General features: G+C 43.2%; 1 protein-coding gene across 1 annotated transcript in view; it reads left to right on the top strand.

Moving 5' to 3' along the window:
* PGM1 (phosphoglucomutase 1) overlaps window positions 1–13,033 on the top strand; it is a 66,955-nt gene extending 53,922 nt beyond the window's left edge. Inside the window, exons 8-11 of the mRNA XM_017877199.1 lie at window positions 1,319–1,454; window positions 4,457–4,640; window positions 7,121–7,255; window positions 12,375–13,033. Of these exons, the coding sequence (XP_017732688.1) occupies window positions 1,319–1,454; window positions 4,457–4,640; window positions 7,121–7,255; window positions 12,375–12,464 (545 nt within the window). The 3' untranslated portion in view covers window positions 12,465–13,033. The remainder of the gene's footprint in view (window positions 1–1,318; window positions 1,455–4,456; window positions 4,641–7,120; window positions 7,256–12,374) is intronic.
* Window positions 13,034–17,187: the final 4,154 nt, after the last annotated feature.

Genomic DNA, 17,187 nt, shown 5'->3' with positions numbered 1-17,187 from the left:
ACATGTATATTAATATAATATATACTAGTATTTAAAAGCTTTCAAGTTTCACATTCAAATTTTTAGTTCAACTGGAATTATTTTTGTTATGGTGTTTTATAGGGAAGAAAACTATTTTTTTTTCTTTTTTTTTTTGAGATGGAGTCTCGCTCTGTCGCCCAGGCTGGAGTGCAGTGGTGCAATCTCGGCTCACTGCAAGCTCCGCCTCCCGGGTTCACGGCATTCTCCTGCCTCAGCCTCCTGAGTAGCTAGGACTACAGGTGCCCACCACCGCACCCGGCTAATTTTTTGTATTTTTTAGTAGAGACGGTGGGGGGGGAGGGGTTCACAGTTTTAGCCAGGATGGCCTCGATCTCCTGACCTCGTGATCCACCTGCCTCGGCTCCCCAAAGTGCTGGGATTACAGGCGTGAGCCACTGCGCCCGGCCAAGAAAACAATTTGTTAAAGCTGTTTATCCAGTTATCCAAACGCCATTTAAAAAATAATCCACTGTTTTCCCACAGCCTCGAAGTGAGACCTTTGTCATATACTCAAGCCTCATATGTGCTTGGATCTCTTTCCAGATGCACTCTTTTGTTCTGTTAAGCTACCAGACTATTTGAATTATTGAAATTTTATAATGGTCATGTTCTTTTGCTGTTTGTTCATTTAAGATCTACTGTGTTTTTCCTTCACATTAATACTTTATAACTGATATATCAAATTCTACCTAATTATCTCACTGACATTTTTATTGACATTTGCCTTAAATTTCTAAATCACTTTGGGAAGCATCAATTTCTTTTCAGTATCATGTTGCCTACTTAATATGTGACTCCTCCTGTGTACCCAAGTCCTCAGTCAGGCTGTGTGATTCCATTAGTGGGGTCTGCACACCTACTGTTGAGTCCTGTATTAATCTGTTCTCACACTGCTATGAAGAGCTACCTGAGACTGGGTAATTTATGAAGAAAAGAGGTTTAATTAACTCACAGTTCTGCAGGTTGTACAGGAACCATGGCTGGGAGGCCTCAGGAAATGTATAATCATGGCAGAACAGTGAAGAGGCAGCCGGCACCTTCTTCACATGGCTGCAGGAGAGAGAGAGTGAAGAGGGAAGTGCTATACACTTTTAAACAATCAGATCTCATGAGAATTCACTTACTGTCATGAGAACAGCAAGAGGGAGCTTTGCCCCCCATGATCCAATCACTTCCCACCAAGTCCCTCCCTCAACATGAGATATGGGTGGGGATGCAGAGCCAAACCATATCAAGTACCTTCTCAGTTACTGGGAGAAAGCATGTTTCTCACAGCAGCTTGCTCTCCCCCTGCCAGGTTCTGACCACATCCGTGAGAAAGATGGACTGTGGGCTGTCCTTGCCTGGCTCTCCATCCTAGCCACCCGCAAGCAGAGTGTGGAGGACATTCTCAAAGATCATTGGCAAAAGTATGGCCGGAATTTTTTCACCAGGTGAGCCACAGCCCAGCTGGGGTAAGGTAAAGTGGAGAAGCGGGCAGAGAGAATTCTCATGCATCCACAGCCTCTCCTGTCTTAGGTGATAGTAAAACCTAATTCATCCAGCCTCTCGCATTTGGAGATTTTAAAAATAATTTGGTCAGGGATGAAATGAAGTCAATTTTTATGTCAGCCATAAAGAGTGAGGCTTTAAAAATGTAGCTAATATAATCAAAAGAATAAATGCTTTATAAGCATTTTAAATGTGCCCATTGGGTGGACATGATCATAACATTGGATTTGGATTCAGAGAAATGGATTAGAATTTTATTTCTTCCCTTTACTAGACTGGGGAACCATTTAGCTTTTCTCTGTGCTCAGTTTTGTCATCTGCAGAAATGGGAATAACAGTCCAACTGTTGAAAGAATTAAATGAATAATGAGTCTGAAAATGTTTTGTAAACTCTAGGGTACTGGAAGCCTAGAAACTTTTTTTCATAAATTATAGAAACAGTTAGCTTAGTCCACATCAACTTGTCTGCCTTGTGAAATAGGTCCCCAGGGGCTATATGCTTGTCAATATTTCTGTCATTTATTCAACCGATATTGACTGTATACCCGATTTCCATCAGGTACATGGAATTCAGCAGTGAACAAAATACTTAGAATACTTAGTAATTATTCTTTATCATGCATACTTCTATTTTTAAAAAGCATTCAAAAATTTTTTGACAGTAGTACTTTTCACTAATTCCAATTTGCCTTTCCCCAGTTAGTGTAAAATCTAAGAATTTTCTGGACCTCACTATTCCAATTATAGAAAGAAAATATGATAAAAAGGATATTAGATGAATTGTTTATGTATAAGAAATGAATAGGTATAATTTCTCTGGACCTCAGTTGCCTGTTCTACAAAATGGGTGAGTTAGACTAGACAATTTAAAAAATATATCCCAGATTTTATAGTCTATGATCTCTGCATAGCCAAGAAAGAATTCAACCAAGTAAATTAAGCTCCTTAATCAGAATTCTTTTATTAACTTTGGACGAGTCCATTGATCTCTTTCTCTCTCACGTTATTCTTTTGTGGAAGGAATAAGTAATAACTACCTGACACCACACAGTAGCCCTGGGAACCAAGGCAAAAAAATCTCTACTTCATAACAGACGGAAAAACCTGGTCATTCAGAACAGCAGTCATGCACTCTCTAGAATCTAGAGTATCATAAAAACAGGGCCATGTCTGTTTTTGTGCCCTAGCACCCAACTTATAGTAGAGACTGCATAAATATGTTTTGAATAGATAAATGAATGAGTTAATAGGTGAACAATAGCCAGAGTAGAATAAGGTTAGGAGGGGTTGTTCAGAGAAAGGGTCACACCCTTGAATTAGTCACAAGCCTCCATATAAAAATGATTTTAACATATTTTTATTAATTATCAAATTAACTGCTAACCAAGGATTACAAATCAAGTCCTTAGTACCTGCGTTTATGATTAGTTAAAACTCCATTGTACTTTCCACTTACTGAACAAAAGTGCTAGGCACTTTTGCATGCATTGTCTCACTTTAGCCTCAAAACAGTTATTGATAAGGTAGCTGAGATTCTGAGCGATAGGGCAACTGGCCCTGTAGTCACACAATAGCCAATAGAGGCTGAATTCATAGCTCATCTGTCTGATTGCAAAACCCAGACTCTTTCTATTCCACCCCTCTGTGCCTAGGGTTTAGAAAACATTTCTCTGGAACACCCAGAGGTCAAAAATGTAAAGCACAAACACCTGGTTGTAATTTCTTGTTGTTTATCATGTTAACTGGGGGAAAGAGCTGACTTTAAGATTAAGAGGACTGTTCGGCCCTTGATTCATAGAATCCTGGAGCCAGAATAGGCTGGCCTTAATTCCCCAGCATTTCTCATGTCTCAGAGGTGTCATCTTGCATATATCGTATCTATTTCACGATTACAAATAAATATAGACTCTGCTATCTTGAGCTTCTAAAAAATAACTCTCTCAAGAGGGTATATGCCACTAGGTCAAGAAAAGCCACCTGTACAAGTCTTTAACATCATAAGAAAGAAGTCAAAAAGAATTCTTGAAGGAAAACTCATCTTCACAGAATTTCATTTGTGATGCACGTTTTCCTTGACCCTTTTCATCCACACTGGGCCTCCTCTGTCAGGGTGAACCTAAAGGACCTTGGACCAAAATCCACTCCCACTGAAAGGAAGGAGGCGGAACTTAAAATAAAACAAAACTAAAAACAGAAACGTTGGGAGAGCATCAGGATAAACAGCTAACGCATTTGGGGCTTGATACCTAGGTGATAGGTGCAGCAAACCACCATGGCACATGTTTACCTATATAACAACCCTGCACATTCTGCACATGTATCTTAATAAAATTAAATTTTTTTAAAAAAGAGGCATTTTAGGTATAAAGAGTCAGTGTTTGGTGTCTTCATCTGGTCCGTGAAAACTTGGCCCTGCTTTGGGAAACTCCTGTAGAGCTGGAACTCTCCTTAGTAAAAATCTCAGCAGCCTCAGGCAGGTCTCAGGCTGGGAGCAGGCCCTGCATTCACCCCAGAGAAGCCCAGGGAGCTTGGAGAAGTGCCTGAGTCACTTGCTCCTTTCAAGGGAGTTCTCCAGAGATAACATTGCTTTTCATTTTACGTCCTCAGGAAGTGGTGATTAAATGTTAGATAGCATCTTTCAAAAGCCTTTGAAACATCTTAGAGCTTTATTCTGTAGAAATGCCAAGATGGGTGTTTTCTGCTTATTCAGAAGCTCGTAACCCTTCCCTGAAATCCTCCAAACCCTTCCTTTCATCCCTGGCCTGTTCCATCCCCAGTGGCTGACAGGCCTGTATTTTTTTTTTTTTTTTTTTTTTTTGCCAGCTTCTTCTGAAGTTAGATAGTTTTGGGGAGGGCCAAACAAATGATGAAGAAAGTGCTGACTGATAGGCCTTGGTGTGATCTGCAGTCAGCCCGTGGGTCTCAACTTCGTGCCTTCTTCCAGGTATGATTACGAGGAGGTGGAAGCTGAGGGTGCAAACAAAATGATGAAGGACTTGGAGGCCCTGATGTTCGATCGCTCCTTTGTGGGGAAGCAGTTCTCAGCAAATGACAAAGTTTACACCGTGGAGAAGGCCGATAACTTTGAATACAGCGACCCAGTGGATGGAAGCATTTCAAGAAATCAGGTAGAAACAGACCTGTGTGTAAGTGGGGGACACTCTCCCCAGAACTTCATCTCTGACATCTCAAGGCAAAATGAAAAGTTTCTGTTGGCCATTTTTCTTTTGCTGCTGTGTTTTTCTAGGGCAGCTGTTCTTACCTGGTTTTCTGCTATCCCACGTGACTCTCACATGCACTCGCTGGGGCAGTGGTTTATGCCCTGGTTCTATGCACTGTCCGGTACCCTCATTCTGGGATCCTTACCCTGAACTCCAGAGGGATTTTTGCACCCTCTGGAATTATATGCAAGATGATGTGTCCATTGTACATGCAAAAAGGAGCCCCAGAATCTAAGAAAGAGGGGGAACTGTGGGAACTTAGGTATCAACTCATCTCTTTTCTGTCAGCAGATTATAACAGAGTAACAGCATGTAAGTGGCATTATCCTTATACGTTTCTCTCATATGTTCTAATTTCTAAAGAAGAGAAAAATAGATGAGGCATTCCCAGACTTAGAAATGTTGCATCATCATTCGCAGCACATGACTGGCACCCCACCTGACACAGCAGTCAGTACCTGGCAAGACGCCACAGTTTAGGACCTGGAGCATCTCTAGATGTGGACAGGATTGTTAGTGCTTCCCTTACTGCATGCCAGGTACCCTAGGCCGCAGGCTGGGTCAGGCTTTCTCCCAGCTTCTCATGCCCAGGGTTCTCTCACCTCTGCTTCTGTTGCCTGTTTTTGTCGCAGAGTAGTCTCATCTCGTAATTCATAATAGAATAAAGAGGGGGATGAAGATTCTGTTACAAGCTCCCAGTTTACTTTTTTCCAATAGACCCAGATTTTTGGCCTGGTCCTTCTCAAGGCATCACATAGGGTTTGGAAGGGCCGGGCTGTGGGATTTACTGGAAGCTTCCCTTTGGGGAGTAGGCAGTGAATGGATGGATGGGCCACAGCGACCCTCAGTGCCTGGAGTCTCCCCTCCTCAACTTTTAGCACAAGTGGTTTCTCATCCTTGTGCTTGTTTGCCATCTTTGAGAACTTTGGGTCCAGTTTGGATGATTGTAAATTATGCCTGAGATAATTAGAAGAGAGACCTGTGGTTGAGGAAGAAAGGGATGTAGAAAAGGAGAGAGTGGAGCTGAGGGATGGCAGAGTGGGACAGAAGTTTGTGTAATTAAACCTTCAGAGACAGAGGGAAATCCAGGAAAAGTAAATGCCAGCCCTGCAGTGCCTCTGGCATCTGCCCAGAGGGAGGAGAAGTGCAAAGGTGTGTATGGGAGTCAGTGGCCTAAGCTCGAGGGCTGCTCTCTGGGCAGTAAAGAAAGCAGCTGCCACACTTTCTGCAGGCGGAAAACCCAAGCATTTAGATGTGAAACCAGATAGAAGGGAAAAATATGATCCCACATATGTAGATAGAACATCTGCAATTTAGTGAAAAGAATTTTAGAGTCTTCAAGTTGAAGCTGTGGGGAAAGGAGACCAACCTTGGTGTGTTTCTACAAAGCAAGAAATGGTTAGTGAAAATGGACTGTGTCCTTCCCGTGGTGACTAACTGCAGTATGTCCTCTGTGTATTTATTTCTTCCGCTGTCTTCACTAATCAGTGCTAATGAATAGCACCATTAAACACCAGATGGGGATTGGTGACGAACAGCAGGTGAGGAACAGTGTCTTTCTGGTCAGTCTTTGGCGTTATGCAAGGTTCTCCTTTTTACGGAGGATGGATAGACTCATAAAGACTGAAGAGTCCTCAGGCAACTGTCTGGCCCAGCCTTCTTCCCTTAGGCTGGGAAATATCTGCCCCAGAGATCCCACACTTTTTTCCCCAAGTGAGAAGATAATTGATGTCCAGAGATACCGCTGGGGAGAAAAAAGGAAGGGAGCAGAGAGAAGGATGGGCTTGGCACTGCACAGGGACCTCGCTTTGAGTCATCAGGGATCAGCAGGAGATTGGCCACTGGCTCCTGCTTGTTAGGTTGGGAGTAGCCAGTCTCTGCCATTTGGGACCTCTGGCTTCCTGTTCTCTTTTGAGAACCTTTGCTAGTGGTTTGTAAGAGTCCTTCCCCTCATCTGCCTGAGACCTCTTCTGCTCTGGTTTCAGCTCCTTTGGTCCATGTTTCCCTCTTGATCTGGGGGTTGAATTTCTGCATCTAGCAGCTTTATGTGCTTCATTATTAAGCTTCAAACTGGAATGGTTAGTCCATAATCACAGGGAAGTAGGGAGAGGAGGGAAGCCCTCACCTCACCCAGCATCACTGAGGTCAGGTCTCACCTGACCCTGGAAATGCTTCTCCCCCCATAGCTAAGCACCCATTAGCTGAATGCAGAGAGGGTGACAGAAGGCAGGCTTACGAGGTGCAGCTACTGCCATTTATCAAGGATTTAACCCTCCAGTTGATCAAGTATGGATGAAATTACGTCCCCAAATAGACCCCTCATAATTTGCCAGCCTTCAGTCTCCCAGCATATGGGGAAAAAAAAAATCTCTGCTTATATTTTCCAGGGCTTACGGCTCATTTTCACAGATGGTTCTCGAATCATCTTCCGACTGAGCGGCACTGGGAGTGCAGGGGCCACCATTCGGCTGTACATTGATAGCTATGAGAAGGATGTTGCCAAGATTAACCAGGACCCCCAGGTAATGCCCAGCCTTGTACCCTGGTTAGTTTATTCTGTTCAAGGGAATGATGGTTTGAGCCTGTGTTTCAATGCCCACTTCTCAAATGACTCAACAAGGTACCAGCTGTGCTCACTTTCCTCCATGTCTCTTTCTCCATGTCCACAACATTATAGATAATAATTTATAATAATAAAAATAGGGAGGCTGAGGTAGGAGGATCACCTGAGCCCAGGAGGTCAAGCCTGCAGTGAGCTGAGATCACACCACTGCACTCCAGCCTGAGCAAGACCGAGACCTTGTATCAAAAAAAAAAATAAATAAATAATAAAAATAAACAATTTTCTGAGCATTTATGGTTTGCCAAGCTCTGTTGTAAGCCCATTATGAAAATATACTCATTTAATTCTCAAATAACTTAGACTATTATTCTCTACAAATAAGGAAACTGAGGCAGCAGAAAGTTTAAGCAACAGTTTCATAGGTTTTTACATGCGCTAGAAGGGATAACTTAGTATCTTTTTTTTTTTTTTTTTTTTTTTTGAAGACAGAGTCTCACTCTGTTTCCCAGGCTGGAGTGCAGTGGCACAATTTCAGCTCACTGCAACTTCCACCTTCTGGGCTCAAACAATCTTCCCACCTCAGCCACCTGAGTAGCTAGGATTACAGGCACGTGCCACCATGCTCCGCTCATTTTTTTTTTTTTTTTTTTTTAATAGGGTGGAGGTCTTAGTACATTGCCTAGGCTGGTCTTGAATTCCTAGCTTCAAGTAATCCTCCTACCTCAGCCTCCCAAAGTGCTGGGATTGTATGTGTGAGCCACTGCACCCAACCCAGGATAATTGATCTTTAAGTCAGCCCTCATCTGGTGTTCTGCTTTGTCACCAGCCTGTTGTTGCTTTGTTTGGTCTGATCACCTGCTTGGGCAGAACACACACTGGTTCTTAGATTTGGTGGGGACAGGGAGAGGCATAGTTTCATGTGTCTTCACAGAACAGTCTGCAGACCTGTAGCCTAGTGAGCTGGGTTCCTCAGCCATTCCCCAAAAAGTCTTCAGAAGTATATCAGAATAAGGAGGGACTCTGGGAGCAAAGGGTAGGACAGTGAACTTGAAGGACAACCCCCAAAAATGGAGAAGCCAAGGGGAAGCAGTGAAGTGCTGGAGAGAGTTTAAATGTTTTTCATAATCCTCATCTCAACCAGAGTTCCATAGCTAGAAAAAAAGTTGGGGCAGTGTTGTGGTACGTTAGCCCCTTCTCAGTGATTCACAGCATACAATGCACCATAAAGTCTCCAAGAATTCTGACATGGTGGCCTACACCTGTGGTCCCAGCTACTCAGGAAGCTGAGGCAGGAGGATCACTTGAGCGTAGGAGTTCTGGGCTATAGTGTGCTATGCCTGTAGGGTGTCCACACTAAGTTTGGCATCAATATGGTGGCCTCCCGGGAGAGAGGAACCACCAGGTTGCATAAGGAGGGGCAAACAGGCCCAAGTTGGAAACAGAGCAGGTCAAAACTCCCATGCTGATGAGTAGTGGGATCGCACCTGTGAATAGCCACTGCACTTCAGCCTGGTGACATAGCAAGACCCCATCTCTAAAAAAAGAAAAGGAAAGAAAAAAAGGGTGCCAAGAAGACTTGCAGTAAAGGTAACTGTTTAATAGCATTTGCTGAAGGACATTTCTCCAAAGAAAACATACAAATGGCCAACAGATGGTCCACATCACTAATCGTCAGGAAAATGAAAATCAAAACCACAGTGAGCTGTCACCTCACACCTGTTAGGATGGCCATTCTCAAGAAGAGAAAAGATAACAAGCGTTGGCAAGGATGTGGAGAAAAGGGAACCCTCAGACGCTATTGGCAGGAATGTAAGTTGGTAGAGCTATTTTGGAATAACCAAAAGTGTGGAGGTTCCTCAAAAAGTTAAAAATTTTTTAATACTAATATATGATCCAGTATCCCTCTTCTGGATATATATTCAGAGGAACTGAAATAAATATGTCAAAGAGATATCTGTTCTCTCTTGTTCATTCAGTATTGTTCACAATAGTCAAGATATAGAACCAACCTAAGTGCACATCTACAGATGGATGAAGAAATTGTGAGAGAGATATATGTGTGTGTGTGTGTGTGTTTATACCACAGTGGAAAACAATTCTGCCTTAAAACAACAAAAACCAAAGTCTTGCCAATCTTGCCATTTGCGACAACATGGATGAACCTGGAGGAGATTACACTAAGTGAAATAAGGCAGACACAGGAAGGCAAATACTGCATGATTTCACTAGTATGTGGGATCTAAAAAAAGTGAAACTCATAGAAACAGAGTAGAAAGGGGCTTACTGGGGGCTAGTGGATGGGGAAAATGGAGAGATGTTGGTCCAAAGGGTACAAAATTTCAGTTTTGTAGGATGAAGCAGTTCTAGAGATGGAATGTACAACGTGATGGCTATAATGAGTAACACTTGAAATGTACTAGGAGAGTAGATCTTAATTGTTCTCACTAGCATCACCACAACAAAAAAGGTAAGTAAGTGACAAGATTGATATGTTAGTTGACTTGACTCTAGTAATCAGTTCACATGTATTTGTATATCAAGACATCATATTATATACCTTAAACATAAACAATTTTTATTAAAAAATTGAAAGTAAAATAAAATAAATAGCATTTGCCATGCTCATTTTTCCACAAAGCCTTTTTTCTTCTAACACCTAATTAAAATCCTGTGAAACTCATTTGGAAACCCTTGGCACAGTGGTTTTGGGCAAAGGTTTTGGGGTTAGAGAGTACTTGTTTTAAATTCTATTCCTGCCACTTAATAACTGTGTGTCCCTGGGTAAGTCGTTACAATGTTATGAGTCTTGGTTTCCTTGTCTGTCAAATGGCAGAGTAATACCTACTTCATCCAGTTGTTACTGGGATTTAAGGAGATAATAAATGCAAAATGTTAAACACTGTGGCTGGCATATACCATTAACTTTTCAGAATAAGCAGCTCTCATAGTTATTTTAGTCTAATTTTAAGCATAACATAAAATTTGCTATTATAGCCACTTTTAAGTATACAGTTTAGTAATGTTGTACATATTCATATTGTTGTCCAACGTATCTCTAAAACTTTTTTTCCCCAAAACTAAAACTCTATACCCATTGAACAGCGCCTCCCCACTTCTCCCTTTTCTCAATCCCTGGTATCACCTTTCTCCTTCCTGTGTCTGAATTTGACCACTGTAGGTACCTCCATGAGTAGTATAGTTGCTTTTATTACATAAAGCGGGAGATGAGAGAATGCTTCACTTTTACATTTTTTCCAGTGGCCAGGCCCCAGTTTCAGTCATCACTAGTACCCTGTTGTGTTGTAGGCATCCCTAAAACTTCAACCAAAGGCAATGGGGTCTGCATTATAGACACTTAATAGCACAAGAGAAAAGGAAAAAGGAAATTGTGTTTACTTGTCTTTTGATCATCAAGATTAATGCTTGGCACATGGTAGATTCAAAGAATGAATGAAATTTGTTTCCTCTGAACCACAGTCCTTGGGAGGTGGGATGGCAGTGAATAGTGTGAGGATCCCACAATGCCCAGGTGTATCACCATCTAGCCGGGGAGCTGCCTTCCCTTATTCTGCAGCTGCTAGGCCATCAACACTTTGTGGGGACTGCCCAAGCCCTAAGGGGAATGGCACGTGGCAGTTTCAGCAGGTGGAGCTGATTCTCCTCATCCAGGTATAATGAATTCGTGGAGATTTAGACAAGAAAAAGTAGCAATCAGCAGTAGAAAATGTACTACTCCTAGCTCTGCTATTGAGTCATTTAGTCAAATTACTGCATCTCTTTGGGTATCAATTTTCTCATCTGTAAAATGGGCAGTTCAACTAGATTATTAGTTTTTTTTTTTTTTTTTAATATTGAAAGCATTTGTTTACTTAAACAACCCAATTTTTTTTTTTTTTTTTTTTTTTTTTTTTTTCCTTTAAGCAAGAAGTAGATATGGGGAGGGGTTGTTGCATTTTTAAAGATTCCTGTATTAGGCTGAGCACGGTGGCTCACGCCTGTAATCCCAGCACTTTGGGAGGCAGCAGATCACCTGAGGTCGCGAGTTCAAGACCAGCCTGACCAACATGGAGAAACCCCATCTCTACTAAAAATACAAAATTAGCCAGGCATAGTGGCTCATGCCTGTAATCCCAGTTACTAGAGACGCTGAGGCAGGAGAATCTCTTGAACCTGGAAGGCGGAGATCGCGGTGAGCCAAGATTGCACCATTGCACTCCAGCCTGAACAACAAGAGCAAAACTCCGTCTCAAAAAAAAAAAAAAGATTCCTGTGTTAGTCTGTTTTCACCCTGCTGATAAAGACATACCCGAGACTGGGCAATTTACAAAAGAAAGAGGTTTAATTGGACTTACAGTTCACGTGGCTGGGGAAGCCTCACAATCATGGTGGAAGGCAAGAAGGAGCAAGTCATATCTTGCATGAATGGCAGCAGGCAAAAGAGAGAAATTGTGCAGGGAAACTCCTGTTTTTAAAACCATTAGATTTCATGAGACCCTTTCACTAGCATGAGAACAGCACAGAGAAGACCCACCCCCATGATTCAATCATCTCCCACTGGGTCTCTCCCACAACACTTGGGAATTATGGGAGCTACAAGATGAGATTTGAGTAGGGACACAGAACAAAACCATATCAATCCCATTGGGTACAGTGTGGGAAAGAAATTGGAAGATGCACAAGTGGCTGTGGAGGCACTCACTGCTCCAGGTAAGAGAGAGGATATTGACTTAGCAAGAGTTACAGCTGGAGAGTGGAGAGAAAAGGGGGCCGTGGAGAGAGATTTAGCGGAGAAAAGACACTTAGGCCTGCTCATTGACTGGGCATGGGGAAAATGCAGAGGAAGATGTCAGGAGCAACTCCTACTTGTTCACTTTACATGAAAGACAGTGGTGTTGATCCACTGAAATAGAAACTGCTGGAACTAGGTATTGGGTGATATAACATGTGTTTGTTTTTGGACTTCTGGAGTTTGAGGAGCCTTGGAGACCTGGAAGTGGGCAGACAGACATATGCTTTTGGAGCTAAGCATCTGTGTTTAGAGGAAGTGATGGAAAAGCTTCTCTCTATGTCTTCCTCAGGTCATGTTGGCCCCCCTTATTTCCATTGCTCTCAAAGTGTCCCAGCTGCAGGAGAGGACGGGACGCAGTGCACCCACCGTCATCACCTAAGAAGACAGGCCAGATGTGGTACGTCCCTCCACCCCCGGACCCATCCAAGTCATCTGATTGAAGAGCATGACAGAAGCAAAATGTATTCACCGAGCTTTTTAGGATTTGACTTTTCCACTAATCAGTTGGCGAGCAGGTCATTTGCAAGGCACTGCCAAACAAGATGCCCTTGGGAGCTATGAGGGAAAGAGGACCTGCGGGCTTAGATCAATCTCAACTCCTTTTCATACCCTTCTGCATAGTTGCTGTGTGGGTATTTGTCTCCTTAGCATCAGGTGCAGTTTACACTACAATGTAAGGTGCAGATGGAGCATCAGCAGCGAGCAAGGCCATTCTTCATCCTCAGGATGTGGCAATGAAATAACGGTGCAAGTTCCTTTCTCTTTCGTGAATCTTTCCCCCCATTTCCTGTTTACATGTAACCCAACAAAATGCAATTTCTGGTGCCTTCTGTCCAATCAGTTCTTTCCTCTGAGTGAGACGTACTTGGCTACAGATTTCTGCCTTGTTTTGCGACATTGTCCCATTCGCACAGATATTTTGGGATAATAAAGGAAAATAAGCTACAATTGCTTGTCATCTTTTTTTCTTAACTGCAAAGTACTTTTTTGATTTTAGGAGGAAAAACGATTTTTTTTTAGAAGGAGGGGAGTATTGTATTTTGTTTTCGTGTCCTAGCCAGAAAATGAAATAGTCTCTGGGCTAGGTTGCAAATCCTGAGACTCAAGAATTGTAATTTTTTTTATTGTCCTGAATATTCTAAAAAGTAACATAAATTTTAAGAGAATTGTAATTTAAAATCTTAGCAGGGTCAACTGAGCTCTGGATTCTTCCAAGGTAGACAAATCAAGATTGACGTGGTTAACTTGGAACAACGGAAAGGAAGAGTGATTTTCCTCTTCCTAGTGCTTCAGTAGCAAAGCACCGGTTCGTGCTCTGCAGTACTGAGATGTCTTGATGCTTATTGAAGGGAGGTAGAACCCTCAGAATCTGAGAGCAGGGTTACTGGCATCTTATTCAGCTCAGAACACTTATATTCCATCCACAAGTTTTTAACAACTTTATAGTTAAAAGCATAGACTTGAGAGCCAACAGACCCAAGTTTGAATCCCACTTGAGACCTTGAGTGACTTTTGAATATCATTATCCTTAAAGTGGGGATGAAAATAGTTCTACCTTTATGAATTGTTGAGTACCTTAAGTGAGTATATCTGTGTAAAGCAGTGAGCACAGTATCTAGTGTGTGGTACGCTGTTAAATAAGTGAAAACTAGGATTATGTTTATGATACCATTTTTAGATTTTAAAGTACTGTATATACAGGAAAAACAAAAACTATAACACTAATATTTGTAACACATTTTACATTTCCAAGGTACTTCCACAAAGTTACCTTGCCATAATGGGCTATTCCAGAAAGTCAGCCCAGCTCTGTACCCTTCCCCTACACAGTGTGGACTCCCTAGCACAGGTGGCAGGATCTTTATCTGGGGTAAGATTTCCATTGTTGCCAGCTCAGCAAACTGTGCTTTGACAATGATGACAATGATGGTTGTGGTGGTGATGAGTTTGTCTGGAACGTTAACCCCATGCCAGGCACAATTCTGAGTGCTTTCCGTATACTCTTTATCTTCCCGACAACTCTGAGGTAGTACCCTGAATATTCCCATTTTACAGATAAGGTTCAGTTACTCACTCAAGATCACACTGCTGGGGAGTGGTAGATGCCCCCAGACAGTGCAGCACCAGCCCTACACAATTCAAACCACTTCAGATTTCTTCTATGGACTGGCTACTTCTAGGCTACACCTAACATGTGGAAGAAAGGTGTGCAAATGCCCCCGTGCTTAACGCATTAAAGGGGGATACTATGTGCCCTGGATGCCAAAGACTTTGTTATTTTGGCATTATATTAGCTCCTGCAGAGATCTGGATATCTGGATATATCAGTCAGCCTGGAAATATGTATTGACCCACATCAAGTGTGAAGTGTTTGGGAAGAAGAGCTGTATAACAGAGTCTGTGCCGTCAAGCTGCCTGTAAGACTAGCTGGGGGAATCAAGTCTAGCACAAGTAGAAACTGTATGGGATAAATGTTATGAGTTGTATAGGCAATACCTACATATTCTCCAAGCACCTATTCTATCTCAGATGTTGGGCTAGATGCTTTCCAGTAACCCTCGAAGCGAGACATTATTCTTCTCATTTCGAGTTGAGGCAACTGAAGCTCAACAGAGGCTTATTAATTTGCCCAGGTTCTCGGCTACCATGTGGTGGAACTAGAATTCTGACCCTAAGTCTCGTTCATGTTTCCTGACCCTTTTCTGCCTCCTCATCTGTTGAATCAGCTGCGGACACTCCCAGTTCTGTGGCCCCTGGAATGGCTTCAAAAATTTCCTTCTTCTCCCTGATCGTATTTCAGCTGCTTTCCCTGCCTCCACTTGGCAACAGCTTGGAAGTTAAAAGCTCAGGGAAGGAAGAAGAAGGTGGCTGGAGCCATGGGGCAGTGGAGGTGGGTGTGGGTAATAAGGATCACTATCTCTCCACGGCTTCCCAAGAAATTCCGCAGTGCATGTGCCCCAGGGAATGTGGGAGAGGAGTCCTGAGAGGTGGGCAGCAGCACCCAGCCAGGCTTCCCCGCCTTCCAGCGTTGATGTGGTCTGTGAGTCAGGCTTGTTTTCTTTGGGGTGTGGTGAGAATTTCAGTGAGAAAATTGGGTTGGAACTGTTTGGGGCCCAATTCTGAAATTCCACTTTTCCTCTCCCTCTTGACATTCAACTGTTCTCTCAGAGAAGCAGTTTCCTGTTCAGCAATGTGCCCCAGGCCTACACAATGGCCAGGCCCCCAGTGGCTGGGCTCTGCCTCAAAGGGAGTGAAAGCAGAGGCCAAGGTCACTGTGGTTCTGGGGAGTGTCATCTCCTTGGCCCTTCGAAACCAGGCTTGGGGACAGGGTACTTCTGCCTCTTCTGCCATGCTGCTTTCTTCAACGTTTCTTGTTGACTCATTAGAAGCTGGCCGTGCTTATAAGAATTCTCCAGAAAACATATTACCATGAGTTAAGAGGCGCCCTCCTTGTGTTTCTGCATTCCGAACCCCTCAGCAGAAGGGGTTGGATATGAGTATAACAGCCTTCATGCAGGACTCACTGCATGGCCCCTGGGCTTTGGCGGTGGCACCCCATGGCCTTCTGGCCTTCCCACTTGCCCCTTCTGATCCATTCTCCACACCACCAGCTAAGTGCTTTTTCAAATGTTGAAGTGCAGAGGCCTTTGTGTAGCCTCCAGGCCCATGTGACTCGCCTGCCTGTCGCTTACCTACCGCTTACCTACCCGCTCCTCTCCCTTTACTCTCAGCCTTGCATTCCAAGCTTCAGTCATGGGGAACCACGGCAGCTCCCTCCTGCCCCCAGGCCTTGGAAGCTCCTCTTCTTTCCACCTGAATCACCTTTCCCCTCCATCCCACCCTCCACTACATTCTCCACCTTTCTCCACCTTTCCCCTCTATCCCACCCTCCAATACATTCTCTGCCTTTCTCTGCCTTTCCTCTCCATTCCACCATCTGCCATATTCTCCCAGCTCCTACTTGTTCTTCAGGTCTCAATTTCAACATGGTTTCCTCCAAGAAGCGCTTTCTGAGCCTCTGGTGTCTGGTTTGGGAGCTTTTTCTGTTTTTTCTATCACCTCTATTTCCCCCTTCGAGGTGCTTATCCCACTCTATGTTCATAACCTGTTTACTTTCCATTTCTTCTACTGCCCTGGGAACTCCCAGATGGCAGAGACTGCTTTTTTCACCAGTGTTTACCCAGGATCTAGGCCTGTGTCTGGCACATAGCAAAAGCCTCATTAAATATTTTCAGAATGAGTGAATGAAATCTACTAGTTGCACAGCAGAGTGTTTCATTATGCTGGAATCTCCCTGACCTATGAGGCAGGATTATCTCAATTTTACAGGTGACAAGTGATTTGAGCAACTTCCATAGCTAGTCACTGGCTAACCAAGAACTCTTTCAAGAAGTGTTAGAGGCTGTAAGTGAGAAAACACCCAGGAGAGGGGGCAGGAGGGTACTGGCAACAGATGGGAGTTATGTGTCATGGTCACTTTGAAGAAAATGTTTAATTATTTCCCACTGCTACAAAATTAACTGGTGTGTATACTTGGGGAAGAGTTCTACTGAATACAGAAATGAATTCTTTAAGGAATAGAATCAATAAAACCAGCCTCAATCCCCAAAGCCCCCCTCTGAGCAGATTCATGGAAAGGAACCCACGATGGGTAAAGTGGGTACCCTGGCACTGGGTGTCATGCTGGCAGGGCACACAGCATCTATTTCTGGAAGACTGAAGGCTCTTCTCAGTTCTCATTATCAGAACAAGAAGCATTCCCACAAGTTGGTGTGTCGTTATTCAAAACAAGTGAGGTCACTGGCGGGAGCATGTCTCATGTCTGTCTGATCGTCCTATGGAAACTGTGGAGGGCTTTGGTTTGGTTTTCACCAAATATGAAAGCTCCACCTACATCCAGTAAGTTGTCATTGTGGGTTTGGGTTAATAACTATTTTCCAGAAAGCATGTCTTATGTGATTCACTGAGTGCAGCTCTCCAATTAACAGAAAGGCTAGTTATGAGTAGCAATCTCTTTGCTTCTCATGATGGTGTCATTTCATAAAAGCTTCATCTTCATTGGTTTCTGACTTCATTTTTACATGATGGTAGGAGGGCTATTA

The sequence above is a fragment of the Rhinopithecus bieti genome, unplaced genomic scaffold, assembly GCF_001698545.2.
Source record: "Rhinopithecus bieti isolate Rb0 unplaced genomic scaffold, ASM169854v2 scaffold_6380, whole genome shotgun sequence".
Taxonomy (NCBI): Eukaryota; Metazoa; Chordata; class Mammalia; order Primates; family Cercopithecidae; genus Rhinopithecus; species Rhinopithecus bieti.
The sequence above is the reverse complement of the archived record's forward strand: the minus strand, read 5'-3'. Positions and strand labels throughout refer to the sequence as shown.